Consider the following 18,980-nt stretch of genomic DNA (forward strand, 5'->3'; position numbering starts at 1 on the left):
GCGGGACGGGGGGCGGCCAGGTACGGGGAGCGGCCAGGTGCGGGGCGGGGGGCGGCCAGGTGCGAGGGGCGGCCAGGTGCGGGGGGCAGGGCGGGGAGCGGCCAGGTACGGGGGGGGGGGGGCGGCCAGGGGCGGGGCGGGGGGGGCGGCCAGGTACAGGGAGCGGCCAGGTACGGGGGGCGGGGCGGGGGGCGGCCAGGTGCGAGGGGCAGCCAGGTACGGGGGGCGGCCAGGGGCGGGGCGGGGGGGGGCGGGGCCGGGGAGGGGGGTTCCTGTGCGAACCCCCGGGGCTGAGCCCCCTTTGGGCGCTTCCTGCAGGCCCCCCGGGGAGCCTCACCTGGCTGCTGCGACCTGCGGCCCCCCAGGGAAGGGCTCCCTACGCAGGCCTCCCCTGAACTTCTCGGGGTGCAGCTGCAGGAGCCGCCATGCCCCCTCCCCCGGCCAGGGCCCCGAAGCCGAGCCCCCTGACTTTCCTGCACTGAGTGGGGGGCCGCGCCTTCCCCCGCCTCTCCTCGAGCTCCGGGGCCTCCCTACATGCCATCGTAGTCTCTCTGCTTCCTTAGTCGCTTCCTGCCCCCCAGACTGGCAGAGCTGCTCTTTTCCCTGGTGAGAGCCCTGCAGGGCCTTTTTCTCTCTGATGACCACCTCAGCCTGTGCCCGTTGCACAGGGAGGGCCCGAGGGAGAGGAAGACCCCTCCTCACTGTGGGACAGAGTGTGCACCAGGTAAACACACGGAGCCAGAGATGTCTGCAAAGGAAGACCATTTACCCAGCTCAGGCACTTGCTGTTTGGACCGGAATTGAGGATTTGTTATTGTAATAGGAGAATGCAACATCTGTTCTCTCTGTTTTACCTCCTAATCACATCTGAGGCTCTGCCCGCGACATCAAGAATTTTCCATAGCAACCAGTCGTGAGGTCACACAGATTGTCCCAGGAAAGCAGAAGAGCATTAGAGATGGTGCTTTGTGAAGAAATAGATTTTTCCATTGGAATTGTGTCTTTTCGACTTGGATTCTGGAAAATCTGGGCCAGATGAGAAAGTGAATGTGCCATGGAGTGGTTTGGACTGAGCAGCCCAGCCTCACCAGGCTGCAGACAGTCGTCAGGACATCTCTGTGTGGAATACTCTGCTTAGGCAGACAGCAAGGGGCTTATGGCTTATTGGGGGGGGGGGGGGCGGAATGAGAGGTCTATATAGACACGATATATTACAATGAGAAAAGTGTTGAGGAGAGGCTAGATGTAGTAGCAGAGACAGGGACAGGGAATCCCTGGGACTGGACCTTCTTGGATAGGAATTTGATCATGGGAAAGGAGCTGCCCTGCAGCTGAGCAGGAAGACTGGGAGGATCCAGGAGGACAAGACAAGTCCAGGGAATGGCTAGTCCAGACTGACTGGAATCAAACAGAAGACCCAGAAGAAGTGTATTTGGAAAAGGAATTGATTCTGTAGGTCATGGGGAACCACTCACAATTTTTGAGGGCATGAGGAAGATGACTTTGGCAGTGGTGTGAAGTCTGGAAGAGTTGGGAAGGGACTAGTTAGAGATGGGATGGCCACCTAAAATGTGCTCTAGTACTCCAGGGGAGAGGGGTCACACAGAGTTCCTGCTCTGAGGCAGCAGCCCACAGTTGCATGAGAAAGAAAACATGCACACCCATATCTATACAAACAAGCCACAGACTGGAGAAATGGAGGATTTCCAGTTGAGGGAGGGCCCTAGAATTAAGAGCAATAGGGACTTGCTGTCCATCAAAGGTAGGATTTTAGCTAAGAGTTGGAGGAGCCCAGAAGATGAGGAGAGAGAGAATTCCAGACATGATTAACAAGCTAGTGAAAATGGACAGAATGAGGAGATGGAGGATCTTCTGTAAGGAGGCCAAAGAATATGGGAGTGGGAGAAGGAAAATAAAGGCATAAGGTATAAAGAGATGGGAAAGGTGGGGGATGACAGGCTTTGAATACCAAATGGGGTTTTCTATTTGATTTTAGAGAAGACAGGAAGCCGCTGAAATTTACTGAGTAGGGGGTGACATGGTCAGACCCATATTCTGGGAAGACCACTTTTAAGTAGTGATGCCAGACAAATGGCAAGAGGAGCAATGAAGCAGCCTCCTGTAATAGTACCATCTTGAGGTGATGAGACACTACATCAGAGTGGTGGTGATTTGAGAAGGAAGTTGAGATATGTATGTTAGGTAAAATGAACAGGCCTTGGCAACAGATTAGATATAGGTGGTGAGAAAGAGAAACTGAGATTGACCCACAAATTGTGAGCCTGGAGACTGGGAAGATGTTGGTATCTTCCATGGAAATAGCAAACTTAGGCAGAGGGAAGGGTTGGGGGCAGAGTAAGATAATGAGGTCAGAGTTGTGATGAATTTAAAATGTCAACAGTACATCCAGTCCAAGATAATCACTGGACAGTTGGAGATGTGAGCCTGGAGATCAGTAGAGAAGTTGGGGCTGAAGAAGTAGATTTGAGAATTATCAGCATAGAGAGGGTGTTTGGATCTCTGGGAGCCGATGAGATCACCGAGTGAAAACAATCCAAGGAGAGAAGAAAAGAGGGCCCAGGACAGAGCCCCATGGGATCTCCAAGGCTCATAGATGTGACCTGGATGAAGATCCAGCCAAGGAGATAGGAGTGGCCAGGTAGAAGGAGAACCAGAAGGGAGAAAAGCCTAGAGAGAAGAGGAGGAGGTGATTGAAGCATCAAAGATGCAAGGAAGGAGGTGTTCAGTGACGAGGTCAGAAGCCAGACCGCAGAGAATTAAGAAGAGGGTGAAAGGACAACATGACTAATAAGGAAGTATGTTAAACATGTATAACCTATATCAGATTATTCTCTGGGGAAATATTCTCATGGGGAGGGAAGGGAGAAAGGTAGAAAAATATGGAACTCAAAAGCTTATAAAAAGATGAATGTTGGGGCAGTTAGGTGGTGCAGTGGATAGAGCACCAGCCCTGGAGTCAGGAGGACCTGAGTTCAATCCAGTCTCAGACACTTAATAATTACCTAGCTGTGTGGCCTTGGGCAAAGCCACTTAACCCCACTGCCTTGCAAAAAACAAAAGAACAAAGCAACCAAAAAAAAAAAAGATGAATATTGAAAACTTTTTTGCATGTAAATGAAAAAATAAAATAACATTCGAAAAAAAAAAACAGGAAAGGAGGTAGAGGGGGTTCAGTCTACCCAAGACAGCAGGATGGATTGGGACCACTTGCATCTTGTCAAGAAGAGCCCCCTGTGAGCCACCTTATGATGTGAGACAGGTGACAACAGCTCTTGGTGAATGACTCTTGGTTGGTTGGTTGTTTTTTTCAATAAAATGAGGCAAGGTTTTTAGCATGGAGGAAGGAGTATCATGGCAGGGTTGAGGAGGGATGAGAAGGTTTGGTACACTGACTGTGAGACAGAGTTGATGAGGGAGATGGAGGATTGCCTCACAGCATGGAGGGCCCAGGTGGGAGTTTGAGGAACATTTTGTACTGGACACAGCATGGTGTATGGTTTTCCCAACTTCTCTAGTCATGTGTGTAGGAGACACAGCGGGGGAGGGGGAGGGCACCTAGTCTGAGGACCTGAGCCAGGGTCAGTTCCAGGACCTGTTAGCCTACCATAAGCTCACATAGGAAGGAAGGACCGGGTCCTAAAGATGGGTGAGAATGTGGATGGGATGGTGGCTATGGTTGAGTGAACCTCAGAGGAGGGTAGAGGCAGTGGGAGAGTCTGGAAATAGCCACAGAGCAGAGTATGCTAGCTCCTGGACTGAGCTGGTGAGGCAGGACATGTTAGTGTAAATGGACAGAGATTTTAGCAACAGAATTGACAGGATGTGACGGAGAACTGGATGGGGTTGAGTGCAGCTGAATAAGAGGTGATTGAAGTTTCTGGCTCTGGTGATGGGAAGGACAGGGATAAAAAGTGAAATAGAAAAGCTGGGAGAGGGTTTCCATGACTTAGTGGTATCAAAGAGACAGAAACCAATCCCCGCAGGCCACAGATTGAGAAAACCACAAATTCACATTATCTATGTTGTATTTAGTTTTGTTGAACATTCTCCAATTCCATTTTAATCTTGTTCCCCACTCGGGAGCTTTATGGGCCTCAGATTTGACACTGCAGCCTCCAGACAGAGGATGGTCCAAATAATGGACAGCAGAGACTGAAATTCAGAAAAGAGGTCGGGGATATTTCTGTGGACTTTGGCATCCTAAATCCATTCCTTGGAGGGGCCTCAGGATCCAAGAAACAAGAAAACTGACTCAGGACAGTTGTGCCTCAGTGGCAGCACAGAGCCTAGATCCTCTGGGACCCAGAGCCAAGAATCTTTCTGCCTCTCTTTATGGAATCATTGAAGCCCTAGGCAGTTGCCAGCAAAAAATGTCTGAACAGGAGAGGTCTAGATAGAGCTGCACAAAGCAGTGCTCTGCAAGGTGGATTAGGATCCAGTGTCAGAACAAGTTGAGGCAGAGGATTTAGCAGCATATTTACACTTGAAATAAAGTTCTTCCTAAAAATCTGAGCTGCCCCAGAGTGGCCTTGGTGACCTCGGGCAGGATGGTTCCCAACCCTAGAAGTGACCACATGTCCCACGTGTGGGAGAGAGAGGATTCCCACTGAGCTGTGAGGTGGGCTGAAGTCTGATACTTAGCCAAGGAAGGGAAGACCTGGAGCTAACTGGCTCTTAGTTGGCCATTAGCCCAGGGTTCCTTTCATTAACAAGTATGTATGGAGTATTTGCTGCATGCCAGTATGAAATGGGCTACAGACTCAAGGGGATCCTGACCCCCATCAGCCTGGGAACTCCTTGGGGATGGGGCCTATCTTTGCCTTTCTTTGTCTATGTAGCCAGACAGAGTCTGGCTTATCTAGCACACAGGCGGAGCTTGTTAGAGCTTTGCCAGTGGACTCACAATCTACAGGAGGAAATGAGGTCCTTATTCAGGAGCTTGGGAGAGGAAATAGTAGAAGCCTGGGCTAGAGAGCTGACTGTCAACACATCCCAGACCACCTCCAGGCATCCTGCGCCATCTCTGACCCCTGGATCCAGATGGCTCTGTAGGAGAAAGTGAGGTTGGGGATTCCGCACATCACCCCCCCCCCCCACTCAAATCCAGTTCACCTGCTTGTCCTGGCATCACCTCCCTGATGTCATGAATGAAAGACAAACCTCTTCAGACCAGAGGCAGGAAAGCTGGAGACTAGATAAATGGCTGAGGAATCAGGCAGCCACGCCTTGTCATGCTGTGACTTCTTGTCCCACCCCTTCCAGCATCTGCCCACCTGCTGAAGGGCTTCCTCCTGGGAGTGTGACCTGGAACCTGGAGGGCTCCTTGGGCCAGATTGTATTTCCTGGTTGGTAACATTTAATGAGAGGCCCCTCCTCAGTGCTTATGGCTTGGATATCCTGACCACCTCTGAGACAACTTCGTGTCCTGAGCTCCTCAGGAGGTTTTCCAGGTACTGTTCAGCCAGTTATATGCAGCAAGCACATAAACATTTCTAAGCCCTCCCCATGCAAACCAGTGTGTTTTCCTTTCTCCAAATTTCTAGAATTACTTTCTGATTAGATTCTCCAGCATCCAGCACGTTTGAAAATGTACCTTCCAGTAACCTGCACCGCTCATTTCACTTTGCCTTTTCATGTTAACATACTTTTAATCTTACATTCCCAATGGGATCACCAAAGGTAACAAGGTTCTCGCCTCCAAAGCCCCCACACTTCTTATGCTCCCGAGGACACATCAGGTTTGGTTTGGTTTTGTTTTTTTGGTTGCCACATTGTCTGCCACGCTCTTGTGGAAGTCGCTGATTGTTGTTTTATTACACATGAATGACCTTGTGGTCATGGCGTTCTTCCATCTCCTATTAGTGCAACTGATTCTTCCCCTGGCCGTAATTAATAGAGGTAAGAGCCCCCCTTGAATAGATGTCCAGCCTTTGTTCCGTTCGTTATATTGTCTCTTATTCAGTGATTAAAGTTTTGTTGCAAATGCGGCAGTCAGTTCACCTTGGGAAAATGAACTTAGGGTCTATGAGATTTTGTGTGTGTGTGTGTGTATGTGTGTGTGTGTGTGTTGGTTGGTCAGTACGTATTACTGTGAAGTGTGTAGTTTCATATAGTAAATGACATGGAATGAATGAACAGTCTGTTGATGTGTAGTAGTTCATCTGTAGCTGTTAGAATGTCTGGGTGACCCTCAGCTCACAGGGGCAGCTTAGTGACTTGTCCAAGGTGTTAGAGTCCTAGAATTTCAGATTTGAAAGAAATTCATTATCTGTGGAGTCAGGTCCACTGTGGACAAGTTGCCATGTGGGGAAGTGGAAGGAGGTCTGCATCTGGAGTTCAAATCCTGACCTTTCTAGCCTGTAGGAAAAGCTGCTCCATAGTCTGTAAAATAAGAGATTGAGAGGAGCCAGTCACCTCCAGCCTCTGCACAGATCCATCTGGCTGTCTTGGAAGGAAAGTGGGCACACTCAAACTCCCAACTCCTCTTCCTTGGTCACCGTTTTACCCTTGAGCAGCTTCCTCACCCACCCCATCTAACACCTGTGCTGCAGAATAGCCTAAGAACATCCAGGTCCCCTCTGGGCCGAGCCTCCTCCCATGGCTCGGCTTCCTGCACCATCTCAGGGGCTCTGGCCTCTCGGCTTCCCTCTTCCAGGATGCCTCCAGAACTGTCCATCCTGCCGGAACATACAGAGCAGAGGAAGTCCATTGCCCTTTGTGTTCAACCCCGCTTCATTCAGTTCAGTGCTTGGGGATCTCTCATTTCTCTGGGAGCCCCTTCACTAGCTCTAGTGCATTTCCAGTCTGCACCCCCTTAGGAAATGGTCTTTGGAAGTGACCTTCAGTAACAGTTCTTTCAATTGAGGCTCTCGAGACCCTGCTGTGCTGCCCACCCCCATGACCAGACCTCCAGCCTGAAGCACTCATTGAGAGAGAGAAGGACTCAAATGGACAAAACCTCTGCTGTTTATTTTTGTTTTCATTTCATTTATTTCATTTCTTGCCTATTCTCACTTTATCTCCTGAGTCCACCACTTCTTTTCAAAATAGCAAAGAAACAGGGAAGAGCGCCCACCAATGGGGCACAGTTGAACAAGTTATGGTGCCATAAGAAATGATGGGAAGACTCGTGGGAGATGTGGCCGGAAGAACTGAGCAATAATTACAGCACCAGTAACAACATTATAAGACAGGCGACCAGTGCACACATCTAGAGCCTCAAATCCAATGTGCCCATGGACTATTTGTGCCCAACCTGGGGTAGAACATCCTCACTTGCACTGGTGATCAGCCACAGTCAAACACGCTGGACCTTGGCCCTGACATAGCAATGTCATTTTGGTCCTCTTCAAGCTGGCGGGACGACAGCCAGCTTCCCTTCCTGCGTGCTGAATAGAGGTGAACTTCCTGCTCAGTGTTAAGGACAATCCCAACTGAAGATGAATCAGGAAATATCTCAAGTACAGCAGCGTAGGACTTGTTCTGCTAGGCTGGAGCACAGGCTTCATCTGGCCGAGGGCCATGCCATGGGAAGCCACAGCTGCCAGCTCTTTGATCCATGGATGGCAACTGTCCTTCCAGCACCTTTATGTTCTGCTTGCCCCCATCTCTGGCTTTGTGAAGTCAACACTCCCTTCAGTTGGTTCTAGTCTCGCTTCTTCAAGATTCCCACCGGCAGGACCCCATCTCTTCCTCATGGGTGTGTTCCTCAGGGGCACCCCCTCCACCACTGAAACAAGATCTCTCTCCTTTTCCCTTGTTTAAATCCCACCTTTTGTCTCCTTGTGCATTCCCTGTATGGTCCCTTCCTACTGAAAGACTAGGGGTTCATTTTGTTTCTTTAGAAACCAGGTTTGATTAGGGTACTCTTTTATTCCTTCTTCCCTTTTCTGTGCTCTCTAACTTGATGCATCTCATGTGGGCAGGGCACTGGACTGCCATTGATCTCTAGCCATCTGACCTTGACCAGTTCAATCTATTTGACTTCAGTTTCCTCATCTGTAAAATTACGGGTTTGAGCTACATGACCTATAACTGGGCCCTTCTCATTCTGATTCAGTGATCTTAGTGCTTTCTGGGTGTAAACCCCCAAAACAAACCAATTACTGACCTTGCCAAGCATCTCTTGGAAGTATCTGCATAATATTGTTCTTGAAGTCATGGCAGGTGGATGGCCTGACCAGTGGAGGAGGATTAGAGAGAGGAAGGGGCTCAGGTGTGAGCCATGCACGATGCTCACAGTGAAAAGTTAGAGGATGGTGTCTCTGTGTGTCTGTCTCTGTCCGTCTTGGAAGCATGTCCCAGACACCAAAGGACAGATGCCTGTATCCAATGAGGGATAGACAGCATGTCAAAAATGGGCAAACAGAAGGAAAATCCATGGAGTATGGAAGGGTCTCTATACCTGACTGGCTTTTTACTCCTGGTTTATAAGCAGCTTTATGGTCAACCCATCCTGGGGCACATGCTGTCCAGTAAGAGCTGGGACTAGTGCTGACCCCAAGTCTTTCCTGCTCCTCTCACCCCCTATTTATGTAGGTCTAGAGCCAGCCAGTCAGGTGTAGAGACCCTTCCCTTTCTACAGTCAGGATAGCCACAAAGTGGGGATGGCTTCTGGTGGCAAAGTCACCCTTGAGGTGTTGAAGCTGGTGGGAGCAGCTTGGACTGACCCAGGTCTGGAAGTGACTCCAGAGACTCAGTGGCTAAGTGACTTGGGGGGGGGGGCAGTTGGCTTCTCTGGATGAATGAAAGGGTGAGTTTGAAATCACTTGCTACTTGCCAGGTAAGGTTCTGTTCCAGCCCAGTCCCTTTCCTGGTGGGTAGGACAGGCTTTGAGCATTGGCCTTGTTTCCATCTGGAACCACTTCCTTTTAGGAGGGTGCTAGGCTGTGTTAAGAGGATGTATTTGGGTGTGAACCGAGCAGGTGCACAGGATGCCACGGGGGAGGGGGCTTCTGCAAAGCTCTCCAGGAGCTCTTAAATTCCCCTTGCCTTAGAACAGGTAAATACATCTCAGTGGTTGCTGATTTAAGAGGTGGAGTTGGCTGCTGTCCCCCTTCCTTGTTCTGTAAGTCTGATTGGCCTAGTCCGATTGGCTCTTGCTTTGCCGGAAAGAGCAGTCTTGGATGGCCCCCAAAGCAAATATTGACTGGGAGAGGAATGGACAGCACCAGCCCCAGAACCCACCCTGAGATGGTGGGGGGGGGGGCAGGGGTGGAGAGCTCCCCAATGAGGCAGATGTTTGAGGTGTCAGCTGGTGACTGAGGGCAGGGCCAGAGGAGATGGCCCACCCACCCCTGGACAAAGCAAGTTGAAAAGGTTATTGATAAGCTTCTGGCCTCTCCTCCTAGTCCCTCCGGATCAGGGCTGCCCACCACTCAGGACTTGGCCCCCTGGGGGCTTCACTCTGTGAGAAGGGGGCATTCTTCATTGCTTTCAAATAAGGGAATAAGAGGCTTGCTGACGCCTTCGCAAGGACAGGGTTTAAATGTAAGAATCACTCGAGTGGGTGGTCTTGGGGACTAAGAGCAGGCTTACTAGTTGCTCCATATTGCCGCTCCGTCATTGTGGCCCAGGCACTGCCTTTCTTGTGCTCCAGACTACCCAGATTTCAAGATTTTCTTAAATTATTCAAAAATATTACTCACTGCAAGAAGGGATCCATGAAGCCCGCTCAAGCCCTAAAATGATAAACGTTGATTCCCGAGTTCTCCTTCTACTGCTCCACTGAGATCTCCGGACCCACCCCAGCAAGGCTCCCACCTGTTTTGTTATGCCTTGGACCTTTGGCCGGTGGTCAGAAGCGCAGCTTCCCTTATTTCTGTTGGAGTCTAGAAGGTTTTTCTAAAATTTGCAACTTAGGCCCAGCAGACTGTTCTCTTCTAATTTGCCCACAGCCAACAGGCCTCTGTAAAGCACCCACTATGTGTTTCATGCTGGGAGACCCACTAAAATGACCCCTGACTACAAGCTCATGCTTTGATGGGGCACCAACAAATACAGAGAGGAGTAAAGGTCAGCGTATGCATGCAGTGGAGTGGGGGGATCAGGGAAGGCCTGGAAGAACAGTTCTGCAGGGGACCGGTGGCTGGAACAAAGAACTGGTGGAGGGAGGTCTAGTGGACCAGCCCAGGCCAAGTGGGCGAGGGCTGAGCTGTGCATTGGGATGCTCTTCTAGCTGAGGGGAGGGCAGGCTGGGGAGGAGAGAACCTGGGACGGAGGCTGAGGAGACACAAGAGGTCTAGTGGACCGAGAGGGTGTCAAAGAAGACAAGGGGTGTCACAGGAGAACCCCTGAGATGCGGCCACTGACCAGACGTGGAAGTAAAGAAGGGCCGGGGATGAGGATGGTCAGGAAGAGGAGTCGTGTTTGGAACATGTCGAGGTACAGATGGCTACAAGACGTCTGTCTGGAGCTAGCCAAGGGTGGGGATGGTGGAGGCAAACTCAGGAGAGGCTGTGTGTAGATGTGGGGTCCTCTGCATAGCAGGGGGCCAGTGCTGGGAGCAGTGAGAAGACAGGTCTGGAAGAGTTTCAGGTCGGCCTGGCACATGTGAGGGTCTTCAGGGGCTGCGCCAGTCAGCCCAGCGGCTGCTTTACCATTTCAGGGGGCAGCTTAGGGCATGGCTGAGCTGGGGTGGCTGGCCACAGGGGAGCAGAGGTTCCTAATGCATTTGTGCTTGGGTTTTTCGTCTGGCGTTCCCAGGGTGGAATGTAAACATTGAGTCTGGGCTCTGGGAAGCGCCCCAGCGCCAGGGCAGCTTCAGACTCAGCTTGGACACAGCTTCTCAGAGGTGCCCAGGGAGCGCTAAGGAAAGGCCTCCCTCTACCCTGCTCCCCGAGAGCTGAGCATCTTAAAGACGCAGTGTGTGCCTTGGGACAGGGAGCCCTTCCTAGCTGTCCACCACTGGAGACACATGCGTGGCAGAACACTTTTCCCACCAGCCCAACGCCTGATGCTTTGGAGCCCCTTCCAGGGGATGCACCTCGGCAGCCCTCGCCGTTACTGGCTTCTCCTTCTGCTTGTTCTCTGCCCACCCCCACCCCCCCGGTGTCTACTCCCACTGAAGGCAGAAGATAGTCCAGTGGGAATAAACTCCTACGCAGATGACACTCAGAGGGACCCATGGAAGAAGTGGAGGGGGTCCAGGCTACTGGAAATGAAAGAAAATGAATGGTCCGGTACCAGATGTGAAGGGGCGATCTCACCACCTGGCTTTAAGTTTTGGGGAGTTGGTGGAGAAGACACTGGGGGTCCCAAGATGCAAAGCAGCCCTGGTGGCCCAAGTCCTTGCTTCCACTGGAGCCTGTCAGAAGGGGTCACACGGAAGGACCCAGTCGCCTGCGCCAGCACCACCAGCTCTGATAGTAGGGAGAAAGGTATCCATGGCAACCCAGAGGCTAGAGGAAGCCGCCCTCCTATTCAGCCACTCCTGTCTGGGAACTGGGGCTGCTTCTAGGAAAGTACCCCAGCTGGACCCTGGTCAGTCCTGAGATGCCAGCCCCCCCCCCGGATCAATGACCCCACTGGCCACCTGGTCTTCCCTGACCCCTTGGTGGTTCTGCTGCTGTCACTGCTGCTGAGGCCATCCATCGGTGGACCTTGCCCTTGGCTCGTCATGAAGGCAAAGGAGGGGTGCATTTAGACCTCCCCCAGACCCTGAAGCCCCTGTGGGGAGAGGCCATCGGGCTGATGGTCTGCAGCTGATCCTGCTGGGGAGAGACTGCCCAGCTGGGAGAGCCAGCCGTGGCAGAGAGTAAGGGCCCAATTGCAGGCCAGGCCCATGCCTGGTGGTGCCTGTGGATATTTTATTTTCATTTTATTAAATGTCTTTTGTCTCTCTCCCCCCCCCCCCAAATAAATTGATTCAGCAAGTGTCCCTTCTGATTCTGTCCGACAGCCCCACCCCTGGGACCCCAGGCCCCCCACCCGCTGGTTTTCCCATTTGGTAATGTTCTTTTACATCATTGGAGTTGTATCCCCCACCCCTCCCGCCAGTGAGCTCTGTTGGCAGGACTTGGTTGCGATGCTGTGTGGACTCTTCTCCACCCATGGCCCCTGACCTTGGCAAAGGAGGGGAGGCGCTACATTTTTCCCATCTCTCCTTTGGGGTCACTTTAATGACTAGGGTTGGCACATAAGCAGAGTGGGCTTCGGGAGCCTTGCTGGGGGTGCCCTGCTTGACCTAGGCAGGAAGAGGGCACAGAGGGTGGCATGCACCTTCTACGGGCCTCATATCCCCAGGAAGGATGGACCTTGACCACCCCCAAATCCTCAGGGCCCTTGCAGCCTAGGATCCCATGGGGCAGAGCCTGTCGTCACTGGGATTCAGTTAGGCACAGCCCTGGGGATCCACCAGCTTGGTTTGTGGGCATAGGATCTGCTGCCAGGGATGCCCCCCTCCTGGGCTGCTGAGAAGGGGCTGCTGTGAGCAGGGGGCCTGGCTCAGCCAGAGGAGCTTGGGGAGGGGGGGTCCCAGGGTTCGGGTTTGCACTCTGCCTTTGTCGCTCACTCGCTGTACCCTATGTGTGGCCCTCCAGGGCCCAGGTTGTGTTCTGAACAGGCCTTTGCTGTGACCCCCACAGCGGTGGAGACTTCGCAAGTGGCCATGTGGGCAGGGTCTGCGGTGCTCCCCGGCAGCATGTCAGGTAAGGGCCAGGCATGGTGGGTGCTCCCTTTCTCAGCTTGGGGACCCCAAAGGATAGCGAGCCTGGCAGTGGGCTGGAGAGGTGTGGCCCTGAGGGCAGCTGGGGTCTCCCCTCCCTGCCCAGGGGCTAAAGGCCAGAGGGCTCCTTTCTTTGGGGGGCTGAGCCTGTTCCTCAGCTCTCCCCCTTCTCTTTGTGTGCAGGAAGCCTCACTCCTTCTGCTGGGGGACCCTTCTCGGCCCTCACCCCCAGCATGTGGCCCCAGGAGATCCTGGCCAGGTACTCCCAGGTAGGGCAGCCCCAGCGCGCCTCCCCCCAGGCTTGTAGACTGAGGCCTAATGAGCAGGATGCCCACAGTGACCCCGGACCTCTCACTGGGGGGTGACCCGGGCTGACCCAAGAGTTCTGGGAGGAGCCCTTTGGGAGGACACATGGGACTGCCTTGTTGGGGGGGCAGATGGGGCTTGCACCCCGGGACCCCCAGCTGTGGCCCACTCTCCCTTCCCTCAGTCTGGGGCAGAATCCTGAGAGGCCGCCCCAGGACTTGGGGGGAAGCCTCCTGCGGCCTCCTGGGGGGTTCTGACCTCAGTGAAAGTGCACACGGCCCCAGAGTCAGAGGCCCTGGATTCAGATCCTGCCTCTTGGGGTCCTGTTTCTGTGGTTTGGGGGCCCCCAGGCTGGGGCCACCCTCGTCTTCCTTGATGAGCCTCACTTTTGAGCAGTTGGTGCAAACACGAACCTCCTCATTCCATGAGCACTTGGGCTGGGTCCCAGGACGCCTGGAGGCGGCCCCCACTCAGGACCCAGGGGCAGGCCGGGACGGCTTCGCGGGGGCACCGTGCCCGTCGCCGAGACGACCGCGGTTGGATGGGCCCGGGGAGGAGGGGCTAGAGGCAGCAGGACCAGCCTGGGCAGCGGGCGGCGGGGCAGTGCCACGGCCACTGGGGCAGCTTCCACGGTGGGGGGGGGCGCTGCCACGACACAGCGTGACTGTCCTCTGCCCCGGGCCCAGAGAGAAGAGCCGGAGTGGCCGGAGTGCCCGTACGACGAGTTCGGTTTCCGGCTGGACAAGGAAGGTAGAGCCATGGCTGGGCGCCCCGGGGCCCCCGGCCCCTCCCGCCGCTGCCCCTCCCCCTCACTGGCTCCCACCGGGGAGGGGGAGGGGAGGGGAGGGGGAGGGGAGCCTCCTTCCTGGACTGTCCACCGCAGATGGTGCTGACCCGGGTTCCGGCAAGCGCTCGGGGGGGCCCCTGGCCGAAGACCCCCAGCAGAGGCTCAGGTGGCAAGCCCACCTCGAGTTCACCCACAACCACGACGTGGGCGACCTCACCTGGGACAAGATCGAGGTCTCCCTGCCCCGCACGGACAAGCTCTACTCCCTGGTGCTGGGCGGCATCCCGCACAGCATGCGGCCCCAGGTGAGGGCCGGGGGGGCATGAGGCCCGGGGGGGCATGAGGGCCCGGGGAGGGGGCATGAGGCCCGGGGAGGGGCATGAGGCCCCGGGGGGGCAGGCCGGGGGGGCATGAGGCCCGGGGGGGCATGAGGGCCCGGGGAGGGGGCATGAGGCCCGGAGGGGGGCATTGGCAGGCCCGGGGGGGCCCAGGCCCCCCGCCCCGCTAGCAGCCCCCCGTCCGCAGCTGTGGATGCGCCTGTCGGGGGCGCTGCACAAGAAGCGCAGCTCGGACGTGGCCTACCGGGACGTGGTGAAGAACAGCTCCGACGACGAGACCCTCGCCGCCAAGCAGGTGAGGGGCGGCACCCCGGGGCTCCACGGCGGGGGGCGGGGGCCCGCGGCTGTGCCTGAAGGGCCCCGGGGCCGGGCTTTCGCCAGATCGAGAAGGACCTGCTCCGCACCATGCCCGGCCACGCCTGCTTCTCCGCCCCCAGCGGCGTCGGGGTGCCCCGGCTGCGCAGGATCCTCCGGGGGCTCGCCTGGCTCTACCCCGAGATCGGCTACTGCCAGGGCACCGGCATGGTGAGCCCCGGGCGAGGCGGGGGGCGGGCGGGGAGCCGGGGCGCCCCCCTCCAACGCTGCCTCCGCAGGTGGCCGCCTGCCTGCTGCTGTTCCTGGAGGAGGAGGACGCCTTCTGGGTGATGTGCGCCATCGTCGAGGACCTGGTGCCCGCCGCCTACTTCAGCGGCTCCCTGATGGGCGTCCAGACGGACCAGCGGGTCCTCCGCCACCTGATCGTGCAGTACCTGCCCCGGCTGGACGCGCTGCTGCAGGAGCACGACATAGGTGCGGGCCGCGGCGGGGGGCGGGGGTCCCTGGCTTCGCGGCCTCTGACGGCCGCCTTTGCCCCCAGAGCTGTCACTCATCACGGTGCACTGGTTCCTCACGGCCTTCGCCAGCGTGGTGCACATGAAGCTGCTGCTGCGCATCTGGGACCTGTTCTTCTACCAGGGCTCGCTGGTGCTGTTCCAGACCACCCTGGGCATGCTCCGCATGAAGGTGCCCGGCCCGAGCCCCTTCCCCCCCAAGCGCAGCCGAGCCGGGGAGTGCCCGTGCCCACAGCCGGGGCAGGGGGCTGGCGGGCCCCGGACACTGGAGGCCGGCCGAGTGCCCGGAAGCCTCCTGGGCGGACCCGTCTCGACCCGCCTCTCCCCCGGCTGCAGGAGGAGGAGCTGATCCAGTCGGAGAACTCGGCCTCCATCTTCAACACGCTGTCGGACATCCCGGCGCAGATGGAGGACGCCGAGGCGCTGCTGGCCGAGGCCACGCGCCTGGCCGGCTCCCTGACGCACGCGGCCGTGGAGACCCAGCGCCGCAAGCACCTGGCCTACCTCCTGGCCGAGCAGGGCCAGCTGCTGGGCCCCGGTGCCACCGGCAGCCTCTCCAAGGTGCCCGAGGGCCCCGGGGGGGACGCCCTGGCGGGCCCGGGCCCAGCCCCTGACCCGCTCGCGGTCCCTTTCCTCTAGGTGGTCCGGCGTAGAACCCAGCGCAGGAAGTCGGGCATCACCTCCCTGCTCTTTGGTGAGTGGGGGTGGGGGGTGGGGATGGTCTGCAGTCGCCAGGAGCCCCCCCCCCTGCCCCTGGGGAGGCGGCCGCGCCCTCACCGGCCTTGTGTGGTTGCCAGGGGACGAGGACCTGGAGGCCTTGAAGGCCAAGAACATAAAGCAGACGGAGCTGGTGGCCGATCTGCGTGAGGCCATCCTGCAGGTGGCTCGCCACTTCCAGTGCGTGGACCCCAAGAACGGCAACGTGGTGAGCGACTGGGCTGGCCCCGGGGCCGGTGCTGGGGGCCCCACGGGCTCCGGGGTTCGGACCCTGACCCGCGCGCCGCCTCCTCCCCTCCCGGGCTCTCTGGGCAGGAGCTGACCCCCGACTACACCATGGAGAGCCACCAGCGCGACCACGAGAACTACGCGGCCTGTCTGCGCGGCCAGCGGCGCCGGGCCAAGGCCCTGCTGGACTTCGAGCGCCACGACGACGACGAGCTGGGCTTCCGGAAGAATGACATCATCACGGTGCCAGCAGGGGGCCGGGAGGGGGGCCCTGCTCTGGGGGGGCTCCGGCGGCCTGCGGGGTGACGCCGCCTCATCCCCCCACAGATCATCTCGCAGAAGGACGAGCACTGCTGGGTGGGGGAGCTCAACGGCCTGCGAGGTGAGGCCCGGAGGGCCCTGGGCGGGCACGGCCTGGCCTGGGGGTGCCCGGCTCACGCCCCCTCCTCTGCCCCCCCAGGCTGGTTTCCTGCCAAGTTCGTGGAGGTCCTGGACGAGCGCAGCAAGGAGGTAAAGGGGGGGGAGTGGAAGGGGGTCCCTGGGCTCGGGGGGTGCGGGCCGGGCCCCGCTCAGCCAGGCCTCCCCGCCAGTACTCGGTGGCCGGAGACGACTCGGTGAGCGAGGGCGTCATGGACCTGGTGCGGGGGACCCTGTGCCCGGCCCTCAAGTCCATCCTGGAGCACGGCCTCAAGAAACCATCGCTGCTGGGGGGCCCGGGCCACCCCTGGCTCTTCATCGAGGAGGTCAGCGAGGGCCAGGGGCCTGGGAGGGAGGCGGCGCCCCCCCCCCGGGGCCCCCGGAGCCCCCCGGAGCCGACCTCCCCGCTGTCTCCCCCCAGGCGGCCGGCCGCGAAGTGGAGCGGGATTTCGACTCGGTGTACTCTCGCCTGGTTCTCTGTAAAACCTACAGGTAACCCCGGCCCCCTCCCCAGCCGCAGCCCCCTCCCCACCCTGGGCCTAAGGCCGGGCCTTCTCTTCCCTAGGCTAGACGAAGATGGCAAAGTCCTGACCCCCGAGGAGCTGCTCTACCGGGTACGTAAGTGAGCGGGGCGCGGGCCGGGGTCCCCCCACGGGGAGGCACCCCCCGGGCAGGGGGCCCACGGCCGGCCCAGCCTCCCGACCTCCCCCCCCCCCGCAGGCCGTGCAGTCCGTCAACATGAGCCACGACGCGGCCCACTCTCAGATGGACGTCAAGCTGCGCTCCCTCATCTGCGTGGGCCTCAAGTGAGTGGCCAAGGGGAGGCGGGGTGGTCCGGGAGGGCGGCCCCCTATAGCGCCTTCTGCCCCCCCAGTGAGCAGGTGCTGCATCTGTGGCTGGAGGTGCTCTGCTCCAGCGTGGCCACGGTGGAGAAGTGGTACCAGCCGTGGTCCTTCCTCCGCAGCCCAGGCTGGGTCCAGATCAAGTGTGAACTCCGGTGAGTGGGCCCTCCTGGGGGGCTCGGGACGCGGCCTCACCCCCGGAGGCTTCACCTCTGCCTTCCCCCCCAGAGTCCTCTGCTGCTTTGCCTTCAGTCTCTCTCAGGACTGGGAGCTTCCCATCAAGAAGGAGGTGAGTGAGCACCGGTCCCGCCCCCCCACCCCCCACCTCTCCCTGGGGTGCTACAAGGGGGTGTCTGTCATCTGTTTTCAGGAGAAGGAGAAGAAGCCCTTGAAGGAAGGGGTACAGGACATGCTGGTCAAGCATCACCTCTTCAGCTGGGATATAGACGGGTAGCCCCCCCAAAGGCCCGGGCGCTCTGCGGCGGCAGCTGGGGGAGCCAGGGACACTGGGCAACAGTGAGGACCTTTATTCTTTTGTTTATAAATAAACAGCATATTGTGAAAGCACCTGCTCCTTAGAAAACCCACGCCTCGCCACGCGGCCTCCAGCTCCTGCCGCCTTCCCTGGGGTGGGGGCCGCTCTCCGCCCCCCCTTCCGGGAGGGGCCTTGAGGTAGGACATCACCTTAAAGCGCTAGTGTGTTTTTATTTATAAAAAGAAACAAAAAAAACCCCTTGTCTCCCAGGGGGCCCCACTGTCGCCTGGTCCCCCAGGTTAGGGTGGGGGGCCAGTGAGGGGGGCCCAGCCCGGCTCCGCCCTTCTAGTGTTGGCTGCAGTGAGGCTTGCGAGCTGGGCAGGGAAGCCCAAGCCCCACCCATGGTACCCGAGGGGGCGAGGCCAGTCCAAAAGCAAGCCTGATAGGGAAGGTTCCGGAGCCCCAGCTGCCTCTCACCAAGGAGAGAGAGATGTAGGTATAGAATATATGTGTGTATGTTTACATAGGAGCTATTTACACTGTACACGACGCCTTGCTACCGTGGCTGCGCCCTCCCTGGCCCGGGGCCTCACCCCGTCCCGCCGGGGATAAAAATGGCACCTCTGGCCTCAGAAATGGAGGCCAAGTAGCAACTTCCCGCGGCAGACTGAGGCCGAGGCCACCTGGGAAAGCCCCGCTCTCGCCTGTTCCCCCTACCCCTGGCTCTCCAGCAAGGGGGTGGAGGGAGAGGGAGGGGGCCGCTGGGGCCAGGCCTGCAGGAAGAGGACGCACCCCGATACACGGGCCGGGGGGCGCCGGAGGCTACAAGCAGGAGTCCCAGTGCAGGTGCAGATCGTGGCCATCCAAGAAGTCTGTGGAGAAGAGGCTGGGAGCCAGGTTGCTGGGGGGCGCCAGGCTGAGGACCGGTCCCCCGGACAGTTCGAGCCAGTCCATGCCATCCAGGTGGCCCTCGGCCAAGTCCAGGCCCAGACCGCTGCTGGGCTCGGGGGCAAAGTGCAGTTCCGAAGTATCCATGGGGGAGGGCGGGTGGTCCAGGATGGCGGAGCTGCTCAGCATCTGACTGTGCAGGTCGTCGATGAGGGAGAGGGGCTCGGGCCCCTCCTGGCCGCCCGTCAGCAGGGGCAGCCCCGTGCTGCTCTCCAGGAAGTCCTCCAGGCGCCCCGGGCCGGGGCCCAGGGGCAGCGGCATCTCCGGAGGTGGCTGAGGGGTTGCCGGGGAAGGGCAGGGCAGGGCCGGGCTCGAGTCCTTTCCGGGAGAGGGCGAGGGGTCCTTAAAGTCGGCCGAAATCTCTGCCGAGAGAAAGAAGGGGGTCAGGGATGTGGCTGCGGCCCAGC

At 57.9% G+C, this 18,980-nt stretch overlaps 2 protein-coding genes across 7 annotated transcripts in view; one reads left to right on the forward strand and one right to left on the reverse strand.

Moving 5' to 3' along the window:
- Positions 1–353: 353 nt before the first annotated feature.
- On the forward strand, positions 354–18,331 carry SGSM3 (small G protein signaling modulator 3). Of its 2 annotated transcripts, none has more exons than XM_074227002.1 (21): positions 354–12,668; positions 12,869–12,954; positions 13,678–13,741; positions 13,875–14,083; positions 14,304–14,411; positions 14,498–14,641; positions 14,710–14,905; positions 14,973–15,118; positions 15,283–15,507; positions 15,586–15,640; positions 15,744–15,871; positions 15,979–16,134; positions 16,219–16,273; positions 16,352–16,401; positions 16,482–16,634; positions 16,730–16,800; positions 16,874–16,922; positions 17,029–17,114; positions 17,273–17,305; positions 17,379–17,439; positions 17,521–18,331. In XM_074227002.1, exons 1-21 carry the CDS (start codon positions 12,545–12,547, stop codon positions 17,602–17,604), a joined length of 2,283 nt encoding a protein of 760 aa, XP_074083103.1. In that variant the 5' UTR covers positions 354–12,544; the 3' UTR covers positions 17,605–18,331. The 2 variants fall into 2 exon arrangements, with proteins under 2 accessions (XP_074083103.1, XP_074083102.1); XM_074227001.1 differs by having other exon boundaries at positions 356–12,668; positions 17,183–17,305.
- MRTFA (myocardin related transcription factor A) overlaps positions 17,460–18,980 on the reverse strand; it is a 214,428-nt gene continuing 212,907 nt past the window's right edge. For 3 of the 5 annotated variants that reach the window (XM_074227000.1, XM_074226998.1, XM_074226999.1), the window contains one exon: positions 17,460–18,935. In XM_074227000.1, coding sequence (XP_074083101.1) covers positions 18,448–18,935 — 488 coding nt within the window. In that variant the 3' untranslated portion in view covers positions 17,460–18,447. The remainder of the gene's footprint in view (positions 18,936–18,980) is intronic. The other 2 variants (XM_074226996.1, XM_074226997.1) reach the window with 1 other exon arrangement.

This window comes from Macrotis lagotis, chromosome 2, assembly GCF_037893015.1.
Source record: "Macrotis lagotis isolate mMagLag1 chromosome 2, bilby.v1.9.chrom.fasta, whole genome shotgun sequence".
In the NCBI taxonomy this organism is placed as follows: Eukaryota; Metazoa; Chordata; class Mammalia; order Peramelemorphia; family Peramelidae; genus Macrotis; species Macrotis lagotis.

Bases quoted from the DNA above. Each gene is read 5' to 3' on its own strand.
- SGSM3 (XM_074227001.1), top strand. From the start codon at position 12,545: ATGTGTGGCCCTCCAGGGCCCAGGTTGTGTTCTGAACAGGCCTTTGCT. The intron at 12,955-13,677 runs GTAGGGCAGCCC...CCCCGGGCCCAG, and splicing joins TCCTGGCCAGGTACTCCCAG to AGAGAAGAGCCGGAGTGGCC. The intron at 15,641-15,743 runs GTGAGTGGGGGT...TGTGGTTGCCAG, and splicing joins CATCACCTCCCTGCTCTTTG to GGGACGAGGACCTGGAGGCC.